General features: G+C 35.3%; 1 protein-coding gene and 1 non-coding gene across 13 annotated transcripts in view; one reads left to right on the forward strand and one right to left on the reverse strand.

Moving 5' to 3' along the window:
- Nucleotides 1-21,920, reverse strand: part of SOX5 (SRY-box transcription factor 5) — a 995,891-nt gene that overhangs the window by 189,631 nt on the left and 784,340 nt on the right. For 10 of the 12 annotated variants that reach the window (XM_059185762.1, XM_059185763.1, XM_059185769.1 and 7 more), the window contains 2 exons: nucleotides 15,031-15,203; nucleotides 10,085-10,153 (listed from right to left, as the gene is read on the reverse strand). In XM_059185762.1, coding sequence (XP_059041745.1) covers nucleotides 10,085-10,153; nucleotides 15,031-15,203 — 242 coding nt within the window. Of the gene's footprint in view, nucleotides 1-10,084; nucleotides 10,154-12,817; nucleotides 12,909-15,030; nucleotides 15,204-21,920 lie in introns of those variants that run through there. The other 2 variants (XM_059185771.1, XM_059185772.1) reach the window with 1 other exon arrangement.
- On the forward strand, nucleotides 17,244-17,305 carry LOC131840058 (U7 small nuclear RNA). Its single transcript, XR_009357169.1, has one exon. It is a non-coding gene; the product is annotated as a U7 small nuclear RNA (small nuclear RNA).

The following is a 21,920-nucleotide window of genomic DNA, read 5'->3' on the forward strand; positions in this document are numbered from 1 at the left end:
TCTAGCTTTTCTGTTTGCTTCTCCTTCAAGGGAAAACTAGCTTCATAAAGGTATCTTCAATGTTCTATTTGCATTCCTTTCTTATTTGACTGTTAGTCTTTTTATTTTCTAAAGAAAAACAGAGCCCCCCCCCCCCACACACACAAATAAACTAAAAAGTCAGGTTCTTTTTGTCAATAAGTTACATAAAAACTTATCAGCTTTTTGAAATGTCAATTAGAGAAAGACAATTATATGATTTCACTCATATGTGGAATGTAAGAAAGAAAACAGAGGATCATAGGGGAAGGGAAGGGGAAATAAAATAAGACGAAACCAGAGAGGAGACAAACCATGAGGCTCTTTTTTTTTTTTTCCAATACTTTTTTCTTTTTTAAAGATTTTATTTATTTATTTGACAGACAGAGATCACAAGTAGGCAGAGAGGCAGGCAGAGAGAGAGAGAGAAGGAAGCAGAGAGCCCGACGTAGGGCTCTATCCCAGGACCCTGGGATCATGAACTGAGCCGAAGGCAGAGGCTTTAACCCGCTGAGCCACCCAGGCGCCCCCATAAGAGACTCTTAATCATAGGAAACAAAGTGAGGGTTGCTGAAGGGGAGGTAGGTAGGGGGATGGGGTAACTGGGTGATGGACATTAAGGAGGGCACTTGATGTAATGAGCACTGGATGTTACACACAACTAATGAATCATGGAACTCTAATACTTAAACTAATGACACACTATATGTTAATTAACTGAATTTAAAAAATAAAATTTTAAAAAACTTACCAGCTTTTGAGTAGGAATTAGTCCTCCAATTAGAGAACTGAACCAAATTTGCCATGTGCTAGGAGTGCCTGGAATATAAGTCTTGACTCATGATGTAACTACTCTACATAGAATAATTAATTTTATGTTAACACTTTGTTAATTTCATTGGCATCTAATTTTTTTTTCCTATTTGTCAACTCTATTAAAAAGCAGGAGATAGAAATTCTAAAGGCTTTGCGAGCAACTCCCTGCTACAGCAATTATTTTGCCACATTAATGAATGTGTAAACTAAGGTAAAGTAAAATAGATTCATTTTAGGCAACATATTGACTTTTGGCCTATATTTCCATCTGTTGTTGTTAACTTGCTTGGTTTAGTTTTGTTTCCCACTATTTGATAATTACATTCCCAGGGTTTTATCTAAGCCCTGATCTGATGGGCCTGTTTTGTTAACTGATAAGATATGGAGTACAGAGCAGTAAGAAACAGTGTTCAACTTTTTCCACAGGTAATGTTGTTTGGGAAAAGGTTGTAAAGTCATGGGAAAGACTGTTGTCAGTCTGCTTTCTGGGCCAGTCTCAGTGATCCCATAATGGCCATACTGGATCAAATGAACCCGGACTTCACTTCAGAAATCATACTGTGAAGATTAGAGTAAGAAGCACACATACGTGGCACAGAAATAAGATAGAAAAAGGAAAACAATAAGGAGGCTTATTTGAGATTCCACATAAAGGATGAGGAAAAAAACATCTCCTTCCATGAAATGCATTGTTTGTTTTTAGTGAAAAGCCCAAGTCAGGATGAATGCATTCCAGAACCAGATTACAGCTGCCAAAAGCTGTTGTTAAAATGACCTCAGCATAGTTGTCAAATACAGTGACTTAAACTAGGGTCTCAGTAATGATATTAAAGAGTTTAAAATATCAGGGTCAGAGTTTAAAATTCTACATAAATATAAACTCGTATTATTTGATTAATCTATCAAAAAGAGAAAAAGGATGGTGATATTCCCCATATCTGTGTTCCTTGGAAACACCAAGGAAACTAGAAAATACACATTTACAAATCTTAGAACTGTGAAGTTTGGTTTAGGAGCGTCAAGCTGTTCCTTTTTGCCATAACTCATTGCCTTTACAAGGACTCCTTCATTCCCACATACTGGTTACTGTGTCTTGAATATGGAAAAATAAATTAAAGAATAATAAATAAATAAATATTTTAGAGAGAAAGAAAGAAAGAGAGACAGAGGGAGGGGGAGAGGGAAAGAAGGAAGGACGGGAGGAAAGAACGATTTTTTAAAATGATGTCCTGACTTCTACCTCAGGGTGACAGACTGATTGTGTGCATTTATTGCATTCTTTCCTGAGATACCGTTAAAATGATAAAAACGGACAAATTTAAAATCCTGTATCACATAAAGCAGTAAAGAATAAGAGATTTACACAGGCGAGAAATTTGAATAGAGTCTGGAAGATGGAAATTGTTGACTGTTAACTCAAAGCATGTGAAACAAACTAGAGTATACCTGAAAGGAGTTAGGCAGAAATGGGGATTAAGTTGCCCTCAGAACCACCAGAAACTCTTGGGACTTGACAGTCCTTACGAGAGAGAACAGGAGTAAGACCTGGTTTGCAAACAGTTGTATTAGTTGAAATGGCTCCATCAGTTCACCACTATCTCAGCTACGTCACACTCCCTCAACAGAAATTGAAGAGTCTGGGAAAACTTAAGATAGTTAGCATGAACACTGGAATTCCAGAACAAAGACTTCTGTATCCAGACATGTAATATACGGCCAGCGTCTTGTTCTCACTAAAGCAGTGCTCCCTGTTGATAAACCTCATTCATAGTCACAGCTCCCAATCTAGTTTTTCTTATATTGCTCTTAAATCCGATTGGATAACTAATGAATTTTTAAAATTTGAGCGGAACTTTAAGCTGAAAGAGAAACATCAAGATAAGCCAGCAGGTGAAAAATGGAGGAAAAGAAGATTTAAGAAAATGAGAATTTAACTTTTTAAAAACACTCTCAAGTTTCAATTCAATGAGAAGTGACAAGAACAGAATTAAACAAGAATAGGATAACCTGAAAACAGAATTATCAGGGAGCAAGAGGAAGTTTATGGAAATTAAAAGGGTTATTTCTCAAATAAAGATTCAATTAAACAGTTCAGAAGATAAATTTCAGGCAATCTTCTAGGAAGAAGAATCAAGAGAGAGAAGCAAAAATATGAACAATAAGAAACATATTTATTAGTTCAGAAAAATAAAATATCTGTGTTGCAGGAGATGCAGAAAGAACTGGAAAATAAGGAGATAAAATGGGCAAAGAAAAAATACCAAGAGAATTTTTCAGAGCAAAAAACCCACAACTCTTTAGACTGAAAGATCTGTGGAATTTACAAAATAATAAATGAAAAATATCTGTATACATTCTAGTAAAATGTCACAGTAACTAGAAAATACTAAAAAATTTCAGAAAGGAAGAATATTGGTCACCACCACCACCAAAAGTCAGATCAATATCATATTTCTTGCCAATGTTAGAAGATGATGAATCAATGGATTTGAAATATAAGGAAAATGATCTCGAGCTTAGAATTTCATCGGCAGCCAAACAATCAAGTAGAGAGCTTAAACAGAATATTATTACATATACATATATTTAGAACGTTTTTATCCCAGACACTTTATATCCTGCAACCCACACTGCTCCTTTTCTTTCAGGAAGTTTCTTGATGTGGTTCTAGAACAAAATAAGGAGCTGAACCAAGGAGGACAATATAGGAAACAGGGATTCCAACTCTGGAGAATTATAAATGGACATCCCAGAATGTTGGCGGGACCAACTGATCTAAATGAAAGCAGGGCAGATGGCTAGGAAGCAGGTATCAAGAAAAGTGGGGTTCTGGAGATTTGATTTATTCTTGAGAATTTATGAAGTTATAAGGCAAATCACATGAGTAACAAGAGCGGGAAAGAAAAAGAAAAGAAAAGGCAATCGGAAAGCACAAAACCACAAAAAAGGAAATAAGGAATATCCCTTTAAAACTCTCCAAAAAACAAAACATGGATTTGTATTTTAATGTAAGCACTTTTTTTTTTTAAATTTTCAACTTTCAAGATTAATCATCAGGTAAAGCACAACAGATATGTGTGTATACATACATACACAAACACATGTAGTATTATGTATTTCCAGCAGACATACAGGTAACAGAACTTGGCAACTGGGGATAAGAGAACAAGGGAATCCATCGTCATCCGACAAGGCAAGTGTGAAGAGACTATTTATAATTGACTGAAAAAGAAAAAAGGTGTAAGTAAACTATTTAAAGCTTAGAAGAACCTACCGGAAGAATTTAAATGACTTATGTAACTACACTGTAAGGTGACGGAGGGAAATAAGGAGAGGGTGCCAGGATGTAGATAGAAGAATTCAGCCAATCTTCATTTCTAAGTTAATGATATTTAGAGATAAAGAGTCAGAAATGGCATTATTATTTTATTCTTATATACAGAAATAAATACTAAGAACGTATTAAAAATGAAAACTCAAAGATTTTAAAGTGGCTCCTTCTGAGTAAAAGGACTGGGCACAGTACACAGAGGAGCACCTAGAGGATTTAGCTCTGGACAGATGCTTTCCCTACTCTCTTGTACACTTAGCCATGTGACATGTTTTATATCAGTAAAAATTAAACTACATATGCATATTAATTAACCTGTACCTTTCCCTCTGGAGAGAGGCTTATCTAGACAGTGAAATACTATGAATGACTAAAATTCCATCATTAGGTAATTGCCAGGAGATGTACAAAAATGCTTAAAGGATTTTAAAGTGGCTCTCTGAATAAAAGGACAGAGAGCTGCAGGTAGCACCCCTGATCTCCTAGGGGAGGTCACCTATCTTCTCAAATGGATCTTCTACTTCCATAAAGTACAAGAAAGAGCAGGAAGTCACCCTTCAAGCTACTTCTTTGTATCTCCGTATTTTCTCCTCCAGTACTTTATCTGAAAGCCTGGAACTGTATCCTGTCCAGTTGTGGTACATTTTATCACCTACAGCAAAACATTAGTCAGAGCTCAAGGAGTTAATGCATTTCCTTCTCGGGTTGAAATGCTACCTTAATTGCATGGTGTTTATTCTTGGCATTTCCAGTCTCCTAAAGAGACAAGGTTACTTTGCAATCTCTTTGTCCTCATGTAGTGTGTGGAGTCTTGTTGAGGGGGGTAAAATGCTTCCAACTTACCACACTCAGAGAAAGAAATCATAAATCAGCAGGTCAGTCAGGTACTATTATTTCACCTTTCACGTTATTATGTTTTCAATACAATATTTCAATGGATTTTGTTCTGCATAATAATTTATCAAGAATTACCAAAACTCTTAATGAGCTCAGAGAACTTCAGCTCCAATAAAATGAAACCTTTATCACAAATTGGTTGAGCCCATGACTGCAACTTAATCATTCAATTGTATATAAGTCAAGTTGTATTTTTATTTTGTAGGAATAAGTTCCTAGGGAAAGAAAACTCATTTTAAAACTTCGGGCCATTAAGCCTTAAATGGTAGAATGTCGGTGAAATAAAAATGAACTGGGCCAAGACTTGGGAAACTTGGAAGCCAGCCATTGTTCTACAAGTAACAACTTCTGTGACATTGGGAAAATCTTCTAACCTTACTTGGTTTCAGTTTACAAATGTCAAAATGAGAGATAGGTCTAAATAAAGGCTTTCTAAAAATCCCCTGTAGTTCTAAAATCATATGAATTGTTGGAACACTGAACTTACAGTTTTCAGTGACTACTGCCATGTGGATTATATTCCTTTTTTCCTAGAAATTCTCCTCTTGCTGGCAATACTCATTAAATTGCTCATCATCAGAAATACAGAAGAAACAAGATTTTCTCTCCTAATGACCTAGACAAAAATTTTCAGCATTGTGTGCTCACTACATGTCAAGTATGATTCCATTTAATCCTCAAACTAACCCAGTGTCAGTTATTAAAATCCCATTTAATGGCTGAAAATAATGAAACCAGAGGGATTAAGCAATTTTCCTAAGATCACACAGCAGATGACGCGTGAACATGCAGAGAGTGAATTCAGGTATGTCTAATTCCAGAGAACTCACTCTCTATCTTTAGTTGTAATCATTCAACACAATTGAAACCGTATTTCATACAGTTAAAATTGGCCCTATACCACCTGAAAAGTCAAGTTCTTCCCTATATTCCATGGAATGTACACTAAGCAGTTAAGAATACAAAAGAACAGTGATGTGTCCTTTGCTCTACCCTTAGCTCCAGACAGAACCAGTGACCCAAAGCTATTACTCGTCTTGCAAATATATACCTTATGAGTTGGCAACAATGACAGGGGATTGTTAAATACCAAATCTTTACCACCAAGAGAACATAACAAACAACAAACAATTGGAAAAATTTGTCAGAAGGGAGAATGCAACAGATTTGTGGAATCTCTTAAGAAAATTCAAACTGAACTTTCCATATGGGAATCATGACAAATACACATTTTAAAAGAAGTAAAACATCTTTAAAATTTCCCTAAAAATAATTGAAGTGGATTTCATACTAGAGCATGTTATTGCACTGATCCTATTAGATGCTAATAAGAATCTGAAATTCCAATAAGTATTACTGAAAAAGGGTAAAAAAAAAAAATTAAAACTAGGACATGCTTCCCCCGCTCACTCCCATAGCTATAGAAACCCTGTCCCATACAAAGCTTCAAGATAAAAGGGAACTTGAGTCTCTAGGGACATTCAGTTTGTTGCCATAATGGAAGCTGAGTAGAGGTCACTCATTCATTTACTTTAAAAGGTTTTGGTAACAGTGAATGAGGTCAAGATGAACCGTTGGTTTAGGATCATTATTGGAAACATAAACCACCTAGCAATCCCCATTAGAAACAGGTTGATTTAATGTAAAAAGGAGATTAGTCAAAAAATAAAATTGCTAAAAGATGGGCACTATAGCATAAGCAAAAGATTAAAGAAAAAAAGATTATCTTTTAAAAAATCTAAAGGTATTTTCCTCTGAAATATTTATAAATTTCACCTCACATTTAATGCACATTAAGAGTTAGCTAAGTACGGTAAGCAAGAATGCAAAAATATTCTCTTTTTTAAAGGACATTAAAGAAAAATATTAAAGGAAAACTGTTGAATGGGAGAAAAAGAAGACAAACTTCTTGTTAAAATTGAGTCTTGTAAAGAAACTGACAAGTTCTTGGGGGAAGATGAGATATTTTCTGGTATTATGACATGATTTTATTTGTAAAATTAACTGATTTCTAATTTACAAAGAAGAAAAACTTGTGTTATTTCTTCTTTTATTCCTAATGAGTTAGTGAACCAATGTAGAAGAAGACTATAACTCTACATAAAGTCGTTACAAAGAAGAAATGTAGATTCAGTTTTAATCCAATTAGAATCATGCAATTAGAGTTAAGTTTACTTTTTAAAGAGAGAAAAGCAGTTTGTAAAGAATTGATCTTGAGGGATTGAATAAAACTGGTGAATTTGCTAATTCTTATGGCATTTTCTCTTTGAATATATAACTAAAGAGTAAAACCTACTATCATTTTATTCATCTGTAGTTGAAAGAAGATAGAAATAAAGGCCAAGAGAAATTTTAAGTAACTTGGGTCATTAGAATATGTAAATGTTTATGTATACACATACAAGCACAAGCCTGTTCATACACTTTTAAATCAAATGACATATACTTTAAATGTAGTAAAGATGTCTAAATTAACCTCCCCTTTAAAAAGATCTCAGTAAAAGAATGAGGGAAATGTTGGGGAACATCATCCTCCTGTCATTTAATAACCCAGCCATCAAGTGTGAAAATCTGTCCTGCTCTCTTACCTTGTCAGTCTAATCCATCTAGCAGATCTGTCTACCATTTCCCAACATTCGGACCAAGTGTGTATTTCTAATTGAAACTAAAAGCTTAAAGTCAGCCTTAACTGTGGGTCTAGTAACACTGCAGTCAACTATTCTACCAATAAAGGAAATGGAATGCATTCTTTTCTAAAGCTCAAAGAGACAATGGTATAAAATGTAAGAAAATGCAATCAGGATGAACAATATAAGTTTGTATGTTTATTTCTACAAGGTCTTTAAGCTTCATATTCAAGAAAGATAAAGGACATAGATCAAATTCAAAATATACTAGGTAAGTAATTCCAGTTACCAAGTGAATTTATTTTATTGTAAATCCTCATGTAAGCATTGATTTTGTGTGCATTGACAAAAATAAGTTTTATAATACTGTTTGTTATAAATTTGATTTGCCTTCTACCATGGCAGATTTGATTTTTATCCTTCTTCCTTTTCAGGTGCTGCCACAGGAAAGGAGGAAGTGGAAAGAAGAAAAAGGAGAGAAAACATTCTCGAAAAGTAATGTAGCAAAGATTTCCATGAGCAAAAAAATAAATAAAAATTAGACCTGTTCCACATTTTTAATCTTCTATTTCTATACATTTCCCTATAGTGGTTCTTCCCATAACTGTTTGAACAATCTCTCAATGGACTAATTTAAATATATTGTGACTTTTGTAACTATTAAGTACTTGTAAGACTGCCCCAAATTAACAATTTATAAAGTATATTTTAGAAGAATGCTTTTAGTTAATGAATATACTAGAAGGTGTGTAAATGAATTCTTTACAGATTGACAGTCTTGCTCACTACTTAATTTTTGCTTGAAACATTTCCTACTTCTCAGATTAAATACCTATATCTATATATCTGCTTTATTATCTTTGGTTTTCAATAATTAAAAACATTTTAAATGTAGATAACCTGGTACCATCAATTAAGACTTTATTCAAATTCAACATACTTAGACTGAACATGAAATTCAACAAACAGTTTTTGTACTTTTTTTAAAGTAGGTTCCATGCCAAGTATAGAGCCCAACACAGGGCTCAAGCCCACAATGGTGAGATCAAGACCTGAGCCTAAATCAAGAGTCCAATGCTCAACTGATTGAGCCACCCAGGTGCACACCAATGAACAGTTTTAAACCACTAAACTGAATAACCACATTAGGATTTGATGCTTGTAGTTATAGTGAAGGAAGGCAAAGAATCCTGGTTGAACCATCTCACTGATGTTTCTTTGTTTCCCCAAAGCTATGTATGACTAGCTCACTAAAATGTCGGGTGGACCAAGAATGATTGGGCTATATAACTCACGGTAAAGAAATTAAGTAACCCTGACCAAATTAGGTAAAATGGGATAAACTCTGCTGGCAATGAAGTGTAAACATGATTAAATACACAAATGAAATAATGGAGACATGTTTGCTTCTGTCATTCATGATATTTACACTTAAAAAATATGCTGGATTCCCAAGATAGAATTTCAAAAGAAGGACAAATTTTTCCTCTCAAACATCTGCTCTGAGAAGACGATGTTATGTAGGGTGGATTCATAGCTCTACTAATTAGATTCCTTTTCTTGCTGGTAATGGCAAGTATGTATTGAGTACCTGCTGTGTGCCTTGATACCCCATCCACGATTTCATTAAGTCCTCATAAATACTCTTATGAAATAGGTTCTTTTGGAAAGGGAATTTGCAGAAGGGAAAATTTTTTGTCAAAATTCATGCAAGTGGTGAGGACAGGACAACCCTGACAATCTACTTTTTCCTTTTATTACCAATATAGCTGCTTTCTTCCATCTTCACTGATGTTCCCCAGCATCACATATTTCCATTTAAGCAAAAGAGGCAGGTTATGGAGCCCTGGCTCTTGGTCTCTCCAGGCAACATGAAGGGTGAAGTTCTACTTGAACACCAAATCATTACCTTCCCTAACCTCAACCCTTCTCACTTGTGGCTCTTGAACATAGAGTAAAACATTCTCTCTACCACTATTCTCTAACAAAACTTGCTGTGCCTTTTTGCTTTGGTTCCCCTGTACATCCCTCACTGAGATCACTCAGAGTCACATTTTAAACATTAAAGAACAGAGAAAATGAAACCTTTCTAACATTTCCCGGCAATAATTTCCTTTTGGTAGAGGATGAAAATGACTGTCAGCTTGCTCAGACCGAAACTTCCTGACAGTAGGGCCTGTGCCAGTCACCATTTGCAAGATTTTCATGGAAGAGGAGGTAACATGACAGAAATTAAGTAAATCCAAAGTAATTTTTACTTCGGAGGCTATTCCAGTTAGGGTCATCTAAAAATTAGAAACAGAATATAGATAGATAGATAGATAGATAGATGAGAGATAGATGGAAGATAGATTTTTTTCTAATTGGATATATGCATGAAATGATTATTTCTGACCTGGATCTGTTGCTGAAGCAAATTGATTTTGTGTTGTTGCTGAAGAAGCTGCTGCTGTTGTCTTGCAATCTGTGGAGAAATTGCACATGAAAAATTTAAAAGTATATTGTAGTCCCAGGGGGAAATTACCAATGTTCTCTTGCTCCAAGTTTGATTTGACACTGATTAAGATGATGAAAATAGATGTGCCTGTGCCCCTTACAGTACCAGCAATTCATCTGTAAGTAGGATCAAACAAGATATTTAGTTTTCGGAACAGTTTCTTTTGGTCTAAAACAAATGGAGCCTAAGACACTCCAACGGTGGTGATCCAACCCAGTATGAAACACTAGTGTGTCAGAAATCCCTCTTCCTTCCCGGCAATATGTTAAGAAGGTAAGGCCTTTGGCATTTGTAGTTCTTTTCTATAAAAGAAACTACTGCATCAACTTGGGGATGTTGTGACCTGGGAGTTCAGGGTGGTGCAGAGTATTACATTGTGAGAGGCTGTATTCCTCAGGGAGGTTTCAGTATTTTTGTTTTGTTTTTGCTTCATAAACACTGCCCTCATTTCTGCCTTCTACAAAGTTCTGAACGGCCAACTCCTCAGTGCACCCCATATGGTTTCTGCTCCCATTCTCCACTAAAATGATTCATAATAAAAGTTGCCCGTGTCATTTTTAAACTTTTTTTTAAGGGTTTATTTACTTATTTTGGTGAGAGAGAGTGGGGAGACAGGGCAGAGAGAAAGGGAAGGAGAGAATCCCAAACAGACTCCATGCTGAGCACGCAGCTGGACGCAGGGCTTGATCTCATGACCCTGAGATCATGACCTGAGCTGAAATCAAGAGTCAGAGGCTTACCTGACTGAGCTACCCAGGCACCCCTAATTTTTTTAATTCTAACATGTTTTCTAGATTTCACCTTTTGCCCTTTCATCCAAATTCAACATTCAAGTTCTCTCCCTTGATCGTGAACTTTCTTCCTTGGCTTCCATGACAGTACATTTAGCTGGATTTGCTCCACCCTCCATCTGCTCCTTCTCAGTTACCTTCAACTGCTCTGTCTAGCCATTCAATGTCGTAGTTGTATCCCTAACTCCTGAATGAATGTCAAGTACTTATGAATTTGTTTCTCTAGCCTCTGCCTTTGCTTTCAGCTTCAGACCCATTTTTCTAATGACATTCTCAAAGGAACTTCATATTCAACCAAGTTCAAAACTAAACTCAATTAGGGTTATATTCATGCTTTCTTTTTTATCTTAGGGACAGGGTTTTTAAAAATCCATTATTTCAGGGCACCTGGATGGCTCAGAGGGTTAAAGCCTCTGCCTTCAGCTCAGGTCATGATCCCAGGCTCCTGGGATCAGAAACCACTCCCCCCCTCCCCCCAAAATCGGGCTCTCTGCTCAGCAGGGAGCCTGCTTCCTCCTCTCTCTCTGCCTGCCTCTCTGCCTACTTGTGATCTCTGTCTGTCAAATAAATAAATAAAATCTTTTTAAAAGTTTTTTAAAAATTTATACATTATTTTCCCTAAAGAAAAACAGAAAGGAGATGGTAGGAAAAGGAATATCACTCTTTTCCTTAAATGTGGCCCTTTCCTCCCACATATCAATATTTCAGCTGATAATTAAATGTTTTTATCAGCACCTTAAGTATTTCTTAAGAAACTGACCACTTCATAACCCTACGTATTTCCTCCTGTTCCAAGCCACTGTTCACTCTTGCTGTGTTATTTTAATAGTCTACTATTTTTCTTTCTGCTTCTGCCTTTGCTCCCTACAACCTATAATATACAAGAAAGATCTAGAAAGATCCTTTTAAAATATAAGTTGTGTCATTTTATTCATCTTTTCAAAACCTTCTGTCTCACTCAAAGCAGAAGCTGGTGTCCATACGATGCCTGAAAGACCCTGTATGATTTGGCCTCGTGCTATCGCTCTGGTTTCACCTTCTCTTGTTCCTCCCTTTGTTTCTCCACTCTTGCTACTCTCCTCTCGTCTCTTGAAGACACTAAGGATGCTCTTCTCTCCCAAGGATGTACCTGCCTCTGGGTCTTTGTACTTCCTTCCCCCTCCATCTGGAACCTTCTATTTCTAGATAACTGATTGCTCACCCTCTCCCCTCCTGCAAGTCTCTATTCAGATGTCACTCTGTCATTGAGGTCCTCCCTGAACACCTGTTTTAAAAGAGCCTATCTCTCTACCTGGCACCATCATCCCCAATTCTCTCCTTTATTTATATCCCTTATCAACATCTACTATATATATATATTACTATATATAGTACTCACCTGTTTACTACCTTTTCCTAATTAGAATTCAATACATTGGGGATTTTTGTCTGTTATTTTTTGCCCTATCCCAGTAACTAGAATACAACCTGGCATCAAACTGGTGATCAACAGATATTTATTGAACGAAAAAAAATGTAGAATGGAGCTCAGAGTCCAGTGGAAAGGCTGGTCAATGCACAAGTTCATTAACATCCCTGAGGGCTGTAATGGGAATATTAGAGTCCTCAGAGTAGGGACACCCTACAATAAGTAGGGAGTTTTAGCAGGAGGGTCAGAAGAGCAGTTCTCAAGAGAAGATATACCTAACCTGAATCTTAAGGAATTAGTTATTAAATGCCCTTCAGACATTTCCCTGTGTCCCGATGAAAAGTTCAGTGACCACAAGAGTGGTGATCACTCATGCCAGTACTGCATGGTAGGGAAGATGCAGGTGAGTAAAATAAGCTCTCGAAACCTGACCTGAAGCCTTTCAGAAAGGATCTTCTCTCAGGCTTTGTAGGCATCATTGCTTAGCATCTTTCAACACAGGAGAGAAATTCTGGAAGAACCTAATGATTTCTAAAATTCCAAGGATAATGTCAAAAAGTGAAAAATTCTAGAATCCTTTGATGATATGTGGGGCCAGGATGTGAAAGAAAAGAAAGAAGACTTTGCTCTATTAGTGAATGCTCAGAATTTTTAGGACAAATATGCCCTTAGTCCCACCAAAGTAGTGATTCTATATAAAGAAATATCCCTATCTGACCTACAGTTTCAGAAGCTCCTAGAATTTTCTTGAATTCAGATGTTTGAAAGCATTGAGAGTTATGAACAAGAAAATAGTGTTTTTCTAGACTGTCACAGGTGAGCATTCTGAATTTTTATCATGGGGGTAAAGCAAGAGAAATACAAGCCATATTCAAGAACAGGCCAAATATATCTTTAAGGAAAATGATGAGGTATTTCATTAAACATGAAAGAATCACCTTTCAAGCAGAGACAAACCACCAAGTAGGGAAGAGTAAACTGAAAGGGGGGTCTCTTCAAATGTAATATGCATATTTCTTCTTTCAACTCTGCTAGTTTGCATTTTGAAAACTGCTACAAAGATTTTGTAGGGATGTGTGGACACACAAATACCCTTGATTAAATAATGGTCTTCTTCCACTTGGGATGGTGAATGGATAGAGCCCACAATATGGGATGGCAAAAGGGAGTTAGCCCCCAAAAAGATGTACCATATATATATATGGTATATATATATATGTACCATATATATATATATATATATATATATATATATATATATATATAAATTCACCCTATGACACCCTCTTTCTTCCCTTTGCTACTACTTTTAATAGTTCGTATCCATTGCCTCCATTTTCCTACAACACACTTGTCCATTCTTATACCTCATTTCTACTACTAAAGCTCCAAAGAAGCCAGTCTTAAAAGGCCAACAGTGAGAAACTAAATGACAAATCTGGTAGCTTTGTTATTCAGGAATTGTTCATTTTCCTTTCTCTACCAGGTATCTCCCAAAAGTCTACCCTTAGTTCCATTCCATTTTCTAATGATATCATCATTATTCTAATTTAGGGCTTACAAACCTGCCATCCCCTTGCATGAAACACTCTGGTTCCAGATATTAATATGGCTACCTCTTGGATGTCATTTAGATCTGAGCTCAATTGCCAGATCCAACCACCCAATCTAAGAAATATTGCCTTGCCATACCAGTCAATATTTATTAAATAACTCTAATTACATTTCATCAAATAACTTATCACTGTCTAAAATCATTTCATTCATTTCTCTTTTCATTTGTTAATCCCCTCTCTCTTTCCTTTAGAATTTAGGGGATCTATCTTTCTGGTTAATTGATATAGCCTCAGCCATGCCTGCCACATAAGAAGCATTTGATTATTTGTTGAATTAATGAATGAAACTTATCTACCCCTGTGGTTTAAACTACCCTTTTTATGTAAATAAACTAAGAAATTTAGTTCAGCTCTCTTTTCCAAACCATCAATTGGTATTTTGAGTTGTTTTTTTTTTTACATAACTCCAGTTGGATAACCTGCCAAGAGTTCTAATTAAACACTACTAAAAACCACCTGCTTTTCCAAATTTGCCCTCCTCCTGACTTTACCCAACACCCAGGCTCAACATCTTTCCTCATTCTTCTGCTCACTCAAAGAATTCAACTAATTATAATTTTCCCATTTGTTTAATCTTTTCTTCTCTTTTTCTGTGGTCATTTAGTTTAGATTCTAAACTATCTAGTTTAGATTCTCACTCCTTATTGAATTTAATTTAATAGGCATCTAACTAAACTTCCTGGGCCATCAAATTATTCTTCAAAGCTCATATCAAGCCCCTGTTGAACGAAATCTTTCATGGTATCTCTGACTGGAAATGCTCTCCTGACACACCATGATTCTATTTGGTGCTTCTCTCATGACCTAGCAGAACTTTACCTTGGTTATAATGACTTCCATGTTACATACCACTAAAGTAGTTGATAAGATTTGCAGATCAAAGTGTTTGCTTCCTTTGTATCTCTCTCTTTTATTTATTGATGTGAGGTGGGAGGAAAGATTTTTATTGATCTCTGTGTGCCAAAGAGAGTGTCCTATAAAGAGCAGGCAAAATGATGTCTAAGGAGTTTGTGTCCCAGTCCTACTCACCTGTTCTTGTTGCTGTTTGGCCAACTCCATTTGCTGTCGCTGTTTCTCAATCTGAGAAGCAGCTAATTTCTTCTGCTCATCGTGGGCAGCCAGTAGCTGCTCCCGCAGACTGGTCAGCTGATTGATCATACCCATGAGCTGCCTCTCCTTCTCAGCTAGGCTTTCGGGAGTCCCTGAAAATAACATGGCAATAAAACACACAAGAAAAGGGAAGTGAGAAGAGAGCAATTATTCAATGACAACGATTCTGTTGTACAGAGAATTATTCCAAATAGAAGGTTCACACACAAACACATGCTTACTTTCTTTCAGATTTTTTTAACTCCACAGTGAGAAGTGACGGCTATTTCCCTTTTATAAAATATCAGGATGAACAAATATTTTGACTGTTTTTTATGTATGTCAAGTAATAATCTATAGTTTTTAATTTTCACAAGTAAATCAAAAAATGGTTGGGTTAGCATCTACTATTTTAGTGTTCTATGCTGGGATCTGACGAAAATAAAAAGAAGCCTAGAGCACAGCTTCTTGCCCTAAGTAGTTTTTTAAATCAAATTAAAGAGGCAAGACAAAAATATGAGTATTTAATAACCATAATTACTAAGAGATCAAGTTATTATTATCAGTAATATGATTCTCCTTTTCTCAGAAAAGAATCTTGAAGAATTAGAACCAAGGAATTCTATATTAAAAAGGAGAAAAAATCTAGCCAATCAAATTTTAGACATTTTCTCATATGCCACTCAGAGGCTTTCTTCAAAAATAGGATATAAATAGCAGGGAAAATATTCAAGATTGAGGGTATAAATTCAGGCTATCATGAAATAATTAAATATGGTTGAAAAACTAAGAGATCACATTATAGACACCAAAGATTATAGTTAAATTCAACACTTGGAAAAGAAGTCACAGCAGTCATTTACAATTAAAAAAAAAAAAAAAAAAAAAAAAAACACATGCTCCGGGTATTTAAAACATGCAATGAATCTTCTTTGTCAGGTTAAAATACTTATTTGATACACCAAAAATGTGAACTGTTCACTGAAACAGTGAACACCTTTAATTGTTCTTTTAAGATTCACCAGATAGACAAGACCCCTATGGTAAAGTACTCACAGCAGGAGAGAACATACTTTTTAATTACAATTTTCACTTTTAATATAAGACACTAAGCACTATTTTAATAATGCATTTGCCACCTGTATATGTAATTAGATAGAAGGATCTGTTATAAACTCAGTCACCTTTCCCCATCCCACTATATTTCTCTCCAAAAATTTATGTTGAAAAAGCACGCGCTTTTTAGGAAGTCGTAGCTATAGTTAGTGGCTTATAATTTTCACAGGCCCATTTGGGGATGGAAATAAAGTTTCTAATATAATTCAGATAGGCTATAGAATAAATATCTAGAAAAGAAATTATGAGTGAATAAAAGTCAAGAATCATGCATTTTATTCTTTATTATGAATACCTAGCATTATTCAGGGCAGGTGCCCAATAAATTACTACTAATAATTCATTACACTTTAGATATTTGGATTCCACTGAGAAGAATACTTATTGTAAGTATAACAACAATATGATTGTTGCAATTAGAATTCTAAAAATAAATAATCTAAATATATACTGGGGAGTTTTTTAAAGAAAATATTAGAATGATGGTACAATGTATATCTCCACACATCATTAGAAACCACATTTGTAGGAATACCTACTTAGAAAAGTAATACACATCAGGCCTTATAATTCTCATTCTCTTCAAGGGATAATTTCACTTATAAAAATCTAGCCCAGAGGCATCTGGGTGGCTCAGTTAGTTAAACAACCAACTCTTGATTTTGGTTTAGTTCATGATCTCAGGGAATTGGGATTGAGCCCAGCATCAGCCTCTGTGCTGGGCATGGGGCCTCCTGAAGATTCTCTCTCTCCCTTTCCCCATCTCCCTTTCCCTTCTTCCTCCCTCTCTAAAAAACAAACAAAAACCTAGACGAAGAAAACTACAATAAATGAAGATAAGTATTTAAAAATGTTTTAGGGGTGCCTGGGTGGCTCAGGTCATGATCCCAGGGTCATAGGATCGAGCCCTGTATCCGGCTCCCTGCTTGGCGGGAAACCTGCTTCTCCTTCTCCAGCTCCCTCAACTTGTATTCCCTCTCTCACTGTGTCTCTCTCTGTCAAATAAATATATAGTATCTTTAAAAAAAGATTATTGTTAGTGTTACAGCTCTTTTAGAATTTGTCTAGCAGGTTTTCCGGTTTTAACCGGAAGACCCTCCCTAAAATAAATAAATAAATAAATAAATAAATAAAAAAAGATTATTGTTAAAAAATAAAAAAATAAAAATGTTTTAAATGAAATATTAGAAATCATCTCGATGTCAAATGGGAATAATCAAATAATTATGGAACATCCAGATTATAGGGTATTTTGCACCCATGAAAAACCTACTTTTTAAGAATATTTAATGGTATGGAAACTTGTTCATAATATAAAACTAGGTGAAAAAACTGGGTAGAATTAAACATTTGTGAAAAGGAAACCTACTGAATGTGAGAAAATTATGTATCTGATAAATAGTTGATACCCAACATAAAGAACTCATACAACTCAATAGCAAACAAAATAAAACAAATAAATAAAATCCAATCCAATTTAAAAAAAGGGCAGAGAATATAAATATTTTCCCAAAGAAGATATCCAGAAGGCGAGCAGGTACATGAAGGGATCTCTCCGCATCATTAATCATCAGGGTAAGGCAATTTAAAACCTCAATGAGATCTCACCTCATTTCTGATAGAATCACTATTAACTAAAAAAGAAATAACAAGCATCGGCAAAAATGTGGGGAAAAGGGGACTTCTGTGCACTGTTGGTGGGAATGTAAATTGGTGCAGCTATTATAAAAAATAGTATGAATGTCTTTCAAAAAATTTAAAAAATAGAACTATCATATGATCCAGCAATTTCACTTCTGGGTATTTATTCAAAGAAAAACAAATACACTGACTTGAAAAGATATATGCGCTCCCATATATAGCAGCAACAGCCTATATCCATTGATGGATGAATGGATAAAGAATATACAGTACACACACACACACACACACACACACGCACACACACACACTGGAATATTATTCAGTGATAAAAAAGAATGAAATCTTGCCATTTGTGACAATATAAATAAACCTTACAGGCACTATACTAAGTGAAATAAGTCAGACAAAGACAAACACCATATGATCTCAATTATATGTGGTATCTGAAAAAAGAAAGGGGGAAACAAACAAAAATCCAACCTAATAAATTCAGGAACAGATTAGGTAGTTGCTAGAGGTAGGAATAAGGAGTGCATGGAAGGGGTAAAAGGGGTCAAAACATACAAACCTTCAGTTATAAAATAAATCAGTCACGGGGGTGTCATGTACAGCATGGTGACTATAGTCATAACACTGTACTGCATATTTGAAAGTTGCTAAGAAAGTAGGTCTTAAAAGTTTCATCACAAGAAAAAAAATTTGGAACTATGTATGGTGATGGATGTTAATCAGACTTATTGTGATTATTTCACAATATACACAAATATTGAATCATTATATTGTACCCCTGAAACGAATACAATATTGATTGTCAGTTATAACTCAATTGAAGAAAAGAAAATATTTGTATAAATATCTCAATGTATGCACGTATCTATATTTATAGACAAAAAGACTAGAAAAATTCATCTATGTATTAATAGTGGTTATTTCCAGGTGATGGAATTACAAGCCATTTTAACATTTTCATACTTTTAAAGAAAATTTTCTAAATTGCATTATTATTACATACTTAGAAAAATATATTTCATGTATAATATGTGGAAATATAACTTGGAAGTTTAAGGTGACATTATCCATTTACATAACTGCTGTAATACCAATGTGTAAAGAAATATATTTGTTTGTTGATGAGTATAAGCAAATATCATTTTGACATTCAGTATATGAAAAATTAACAAAATCCTTTTGTCTTCACTTATTTATATTTCAATGATTCTCAGATACACACTTTGTATATCTTAAACTCTCTGAGTCTTACAATGAATACTGTCTCAGAGTCAATGAAATATTAAGGTTTATGCCAACCCTGAGTTTGTCCTCCAGCCCTAGTCACTTACTTATAGATGCAGAACAAGTATCTCTGAATGTAGATCTCGGTTTTAAAATTCAACATGTATAAGGTGGGGCTCTGCCTTTTCCCCATTTCAACATTCTAGGTTAGAAATATTAACATCATCCTCAATTCTCTTCTCAACTACCCATCCTCCTGTATGCATTATATCAACAAATCATGATGATTTTTTTTCTCAAAATAGCTTTGTGGCAGTTTTAATTTTAATTAGTCAAATGTATTTCTGCAATATTATTATGTTCACATGAGTAAATAACCAGTGATAACAAAAGGGTATACAGTTGAAAGATCTCTGAATACTGTTCCTTCAGAGTAATAATAACTGCAATTCTTATTATTACCATACTCTTGTAAATGTAGATTCAAGCATATAGCAGAATACTTCTATACTTGTCTACCAGAGCTGCAGATTGGGTGGCTTAAACAACAGAAATTTGTGTTTATTGACTAGAAGTCCAAGACTAATTTGTCAGCAGGTTGTTCCTTCTGAGGGTTATGAGAGAAGGAGCTGTTCTAAACATTTCTCCTTGGCTTGTAGATGGCCATCTTCTTCCTGTGTCTTCATGTCATTTCCTCTTCTTATAAAGACAGCAGTCATTTTGAATTAGGATTCACCCTAATGGCCTCATTTTAACTTAATTACCTCTATACAGACCTTATTTCCAAGTACAGTCATATTCTGAGGTACTAGATGTTAGAACTTGAACATATGAATTTTTAGAGGGTTACAATTCAAGCCACAACAATTTCCTTTACAAAAAGGACACCATAACATAAATGCTGTTTTAACAACTGAAACACCCAGGTGCCACTCAAATGCTGTTGTAGAGTATGTAGGGAGAACTCTTGTTCCAGCCTTCCTTCCTCATCTCCACAGACATTTCTCATCTTTTCACGAATTTTTGTAGCAACCTGGGGCCTGAACTCACACCCTAAGATCAAGACCTGAGCTGAGATCAGGAATTGGACACTCAATGGACTGAGCCACCAAGGCACCCCTGGAGCCGTTAATAGAATTTCCTGTCACTAATTTTTGTCCCTATAAGTCTATCCTCAAACTGGCCCAAAATTATCTTCCTAGAAAAACAAATCTTCTCATGTAACTACTGTTTAAACACCTCCACTTTTTCCTCATTGCCTTTGGATAATATGTCAATTCATTCTTAAGAATGAATAAGGTCCTTCTAATTATGATCCAACCTCTCACTTCCTTTGTTCATCCTAAATTCTAGTCATAATGAATTTTCTACCATCCTCCACAAAGGACACCATCCTTCATAAGTGTCTTACCTTGGCCATCCCCTCTCTAAACATTCATTCTTCATGTTCCAGGTCATGTGTCTTGTGCTTTAAGACTCATATACTGACTCTCACTAATAACAGTTGTTCCCTTCTTTTGGAACTCACACAGTGGATATCTTTATTATATTATTTAATCATTATATTATAAATCTTATTTTCACATTTGTTTCCTAAAGTTAGCAGAGATAGCTGTGACTGCAACAATTGTAAATTACCAACTCTTATTCCCTCATTACCTACTAGAAGACTTGGCATATAGCAAATTATCTAAAATTTTAATGACTAAATCACTTCCTTTTAAACTATTTTCAGGTTTAGGAATGCCATATAGCTAAGAGAAATGGGGAGATGTATTATCTTACACGAGTTACACTAAAGTTCTGGTTTAGGCTTAAGAGATGAGCCAAGGAACTTAAGTTTTGCAAAAGAAAATTTCCCCACTTTTACAAAAGTACTAAATTAAAATGGAATAAGCTCTACAGCTTCATCTCTAAATCATCATGCTATTCATAATAATTCTTTCCCAGTGCATGGGGAAGGTACAATAAGTGGTCTATGAATCCTAGAGAAACTAGTTAAGAGTCACAAAACAATCTATGACTTTAAGTGTGTGTGTGTGTGTGTGTGTGTGTGTGTGTGTGTGTGTGTGTTATGTGTGTGCGTGTAAACAACATCACTGGAAAACCCAGCAGACTCCCAAACAAAAAGAGGAGCTACTGTTTCTTCATTCAGATTTAGATTCTTGAGAATCATACAAGTATCAAGCATTATGGGGGCGCAAGCTTGTACCTATGGTCGAGTTCAAGAGATTCAGATAGCTAATGGTATGAGTTCATGTTTGTGTGTGCCACTGATAGTAATTTATTTCCATGTTTCATTTGTTTGCACTCTTAAGTGTTTTAATCTATGCTAGTCCTGCTTCGATTCCCTTGGAATTAGGGATTATTGAGGTAAGAGGCAAACATCTTCTGTTTCAGTTCTTCCTACTGCCTGATAACTCTAGTCATGGTAATTGTTTGAGTGGTTGCTGTAGTCCTGTATGTTCCACAGAAGTACAGGTCAGAACATTCCTTAGTGTAACAGGACACAAGACATGAAGGAAGGGAACCAGCTTTAGTCATACCCTCTTGGTAAGAGATATCACTATCCATATATTGTTAAATTCTTTCATCTTCCTCATTTTTCATATCTAATTCATTGGGAATCCTATCAACTCTCAAACATATAAATTAGTCCATGAGTCTTTATTTCCAGTACAATCTCTTAATCCAGGCCATCATAATCTCTTGCTTTCACTATTACAATTGTTTTCTACCCATTCTACCTGCTTCAACTTCTTCTCCTACTAGAAACTATTCTCCAAGCAAAAGTTCAGAGGGATCCATTTACTTTTTTTGTCTATTTTATTTTACTT

Source organism: Mustela lutreola, chromosome 8, assembly GCF_030435805.1.
Source record: "Mustela lutreola isolate mMusLut2 chromosome 8, mMusLut2.pri, whole genome shotgun sequence".
Lineage (NCBI taxonomy): Eukaryota > Metazoa > Chordata > Mammalia > Carnivora > Mustelidae > Mustela > Mustela lutreola.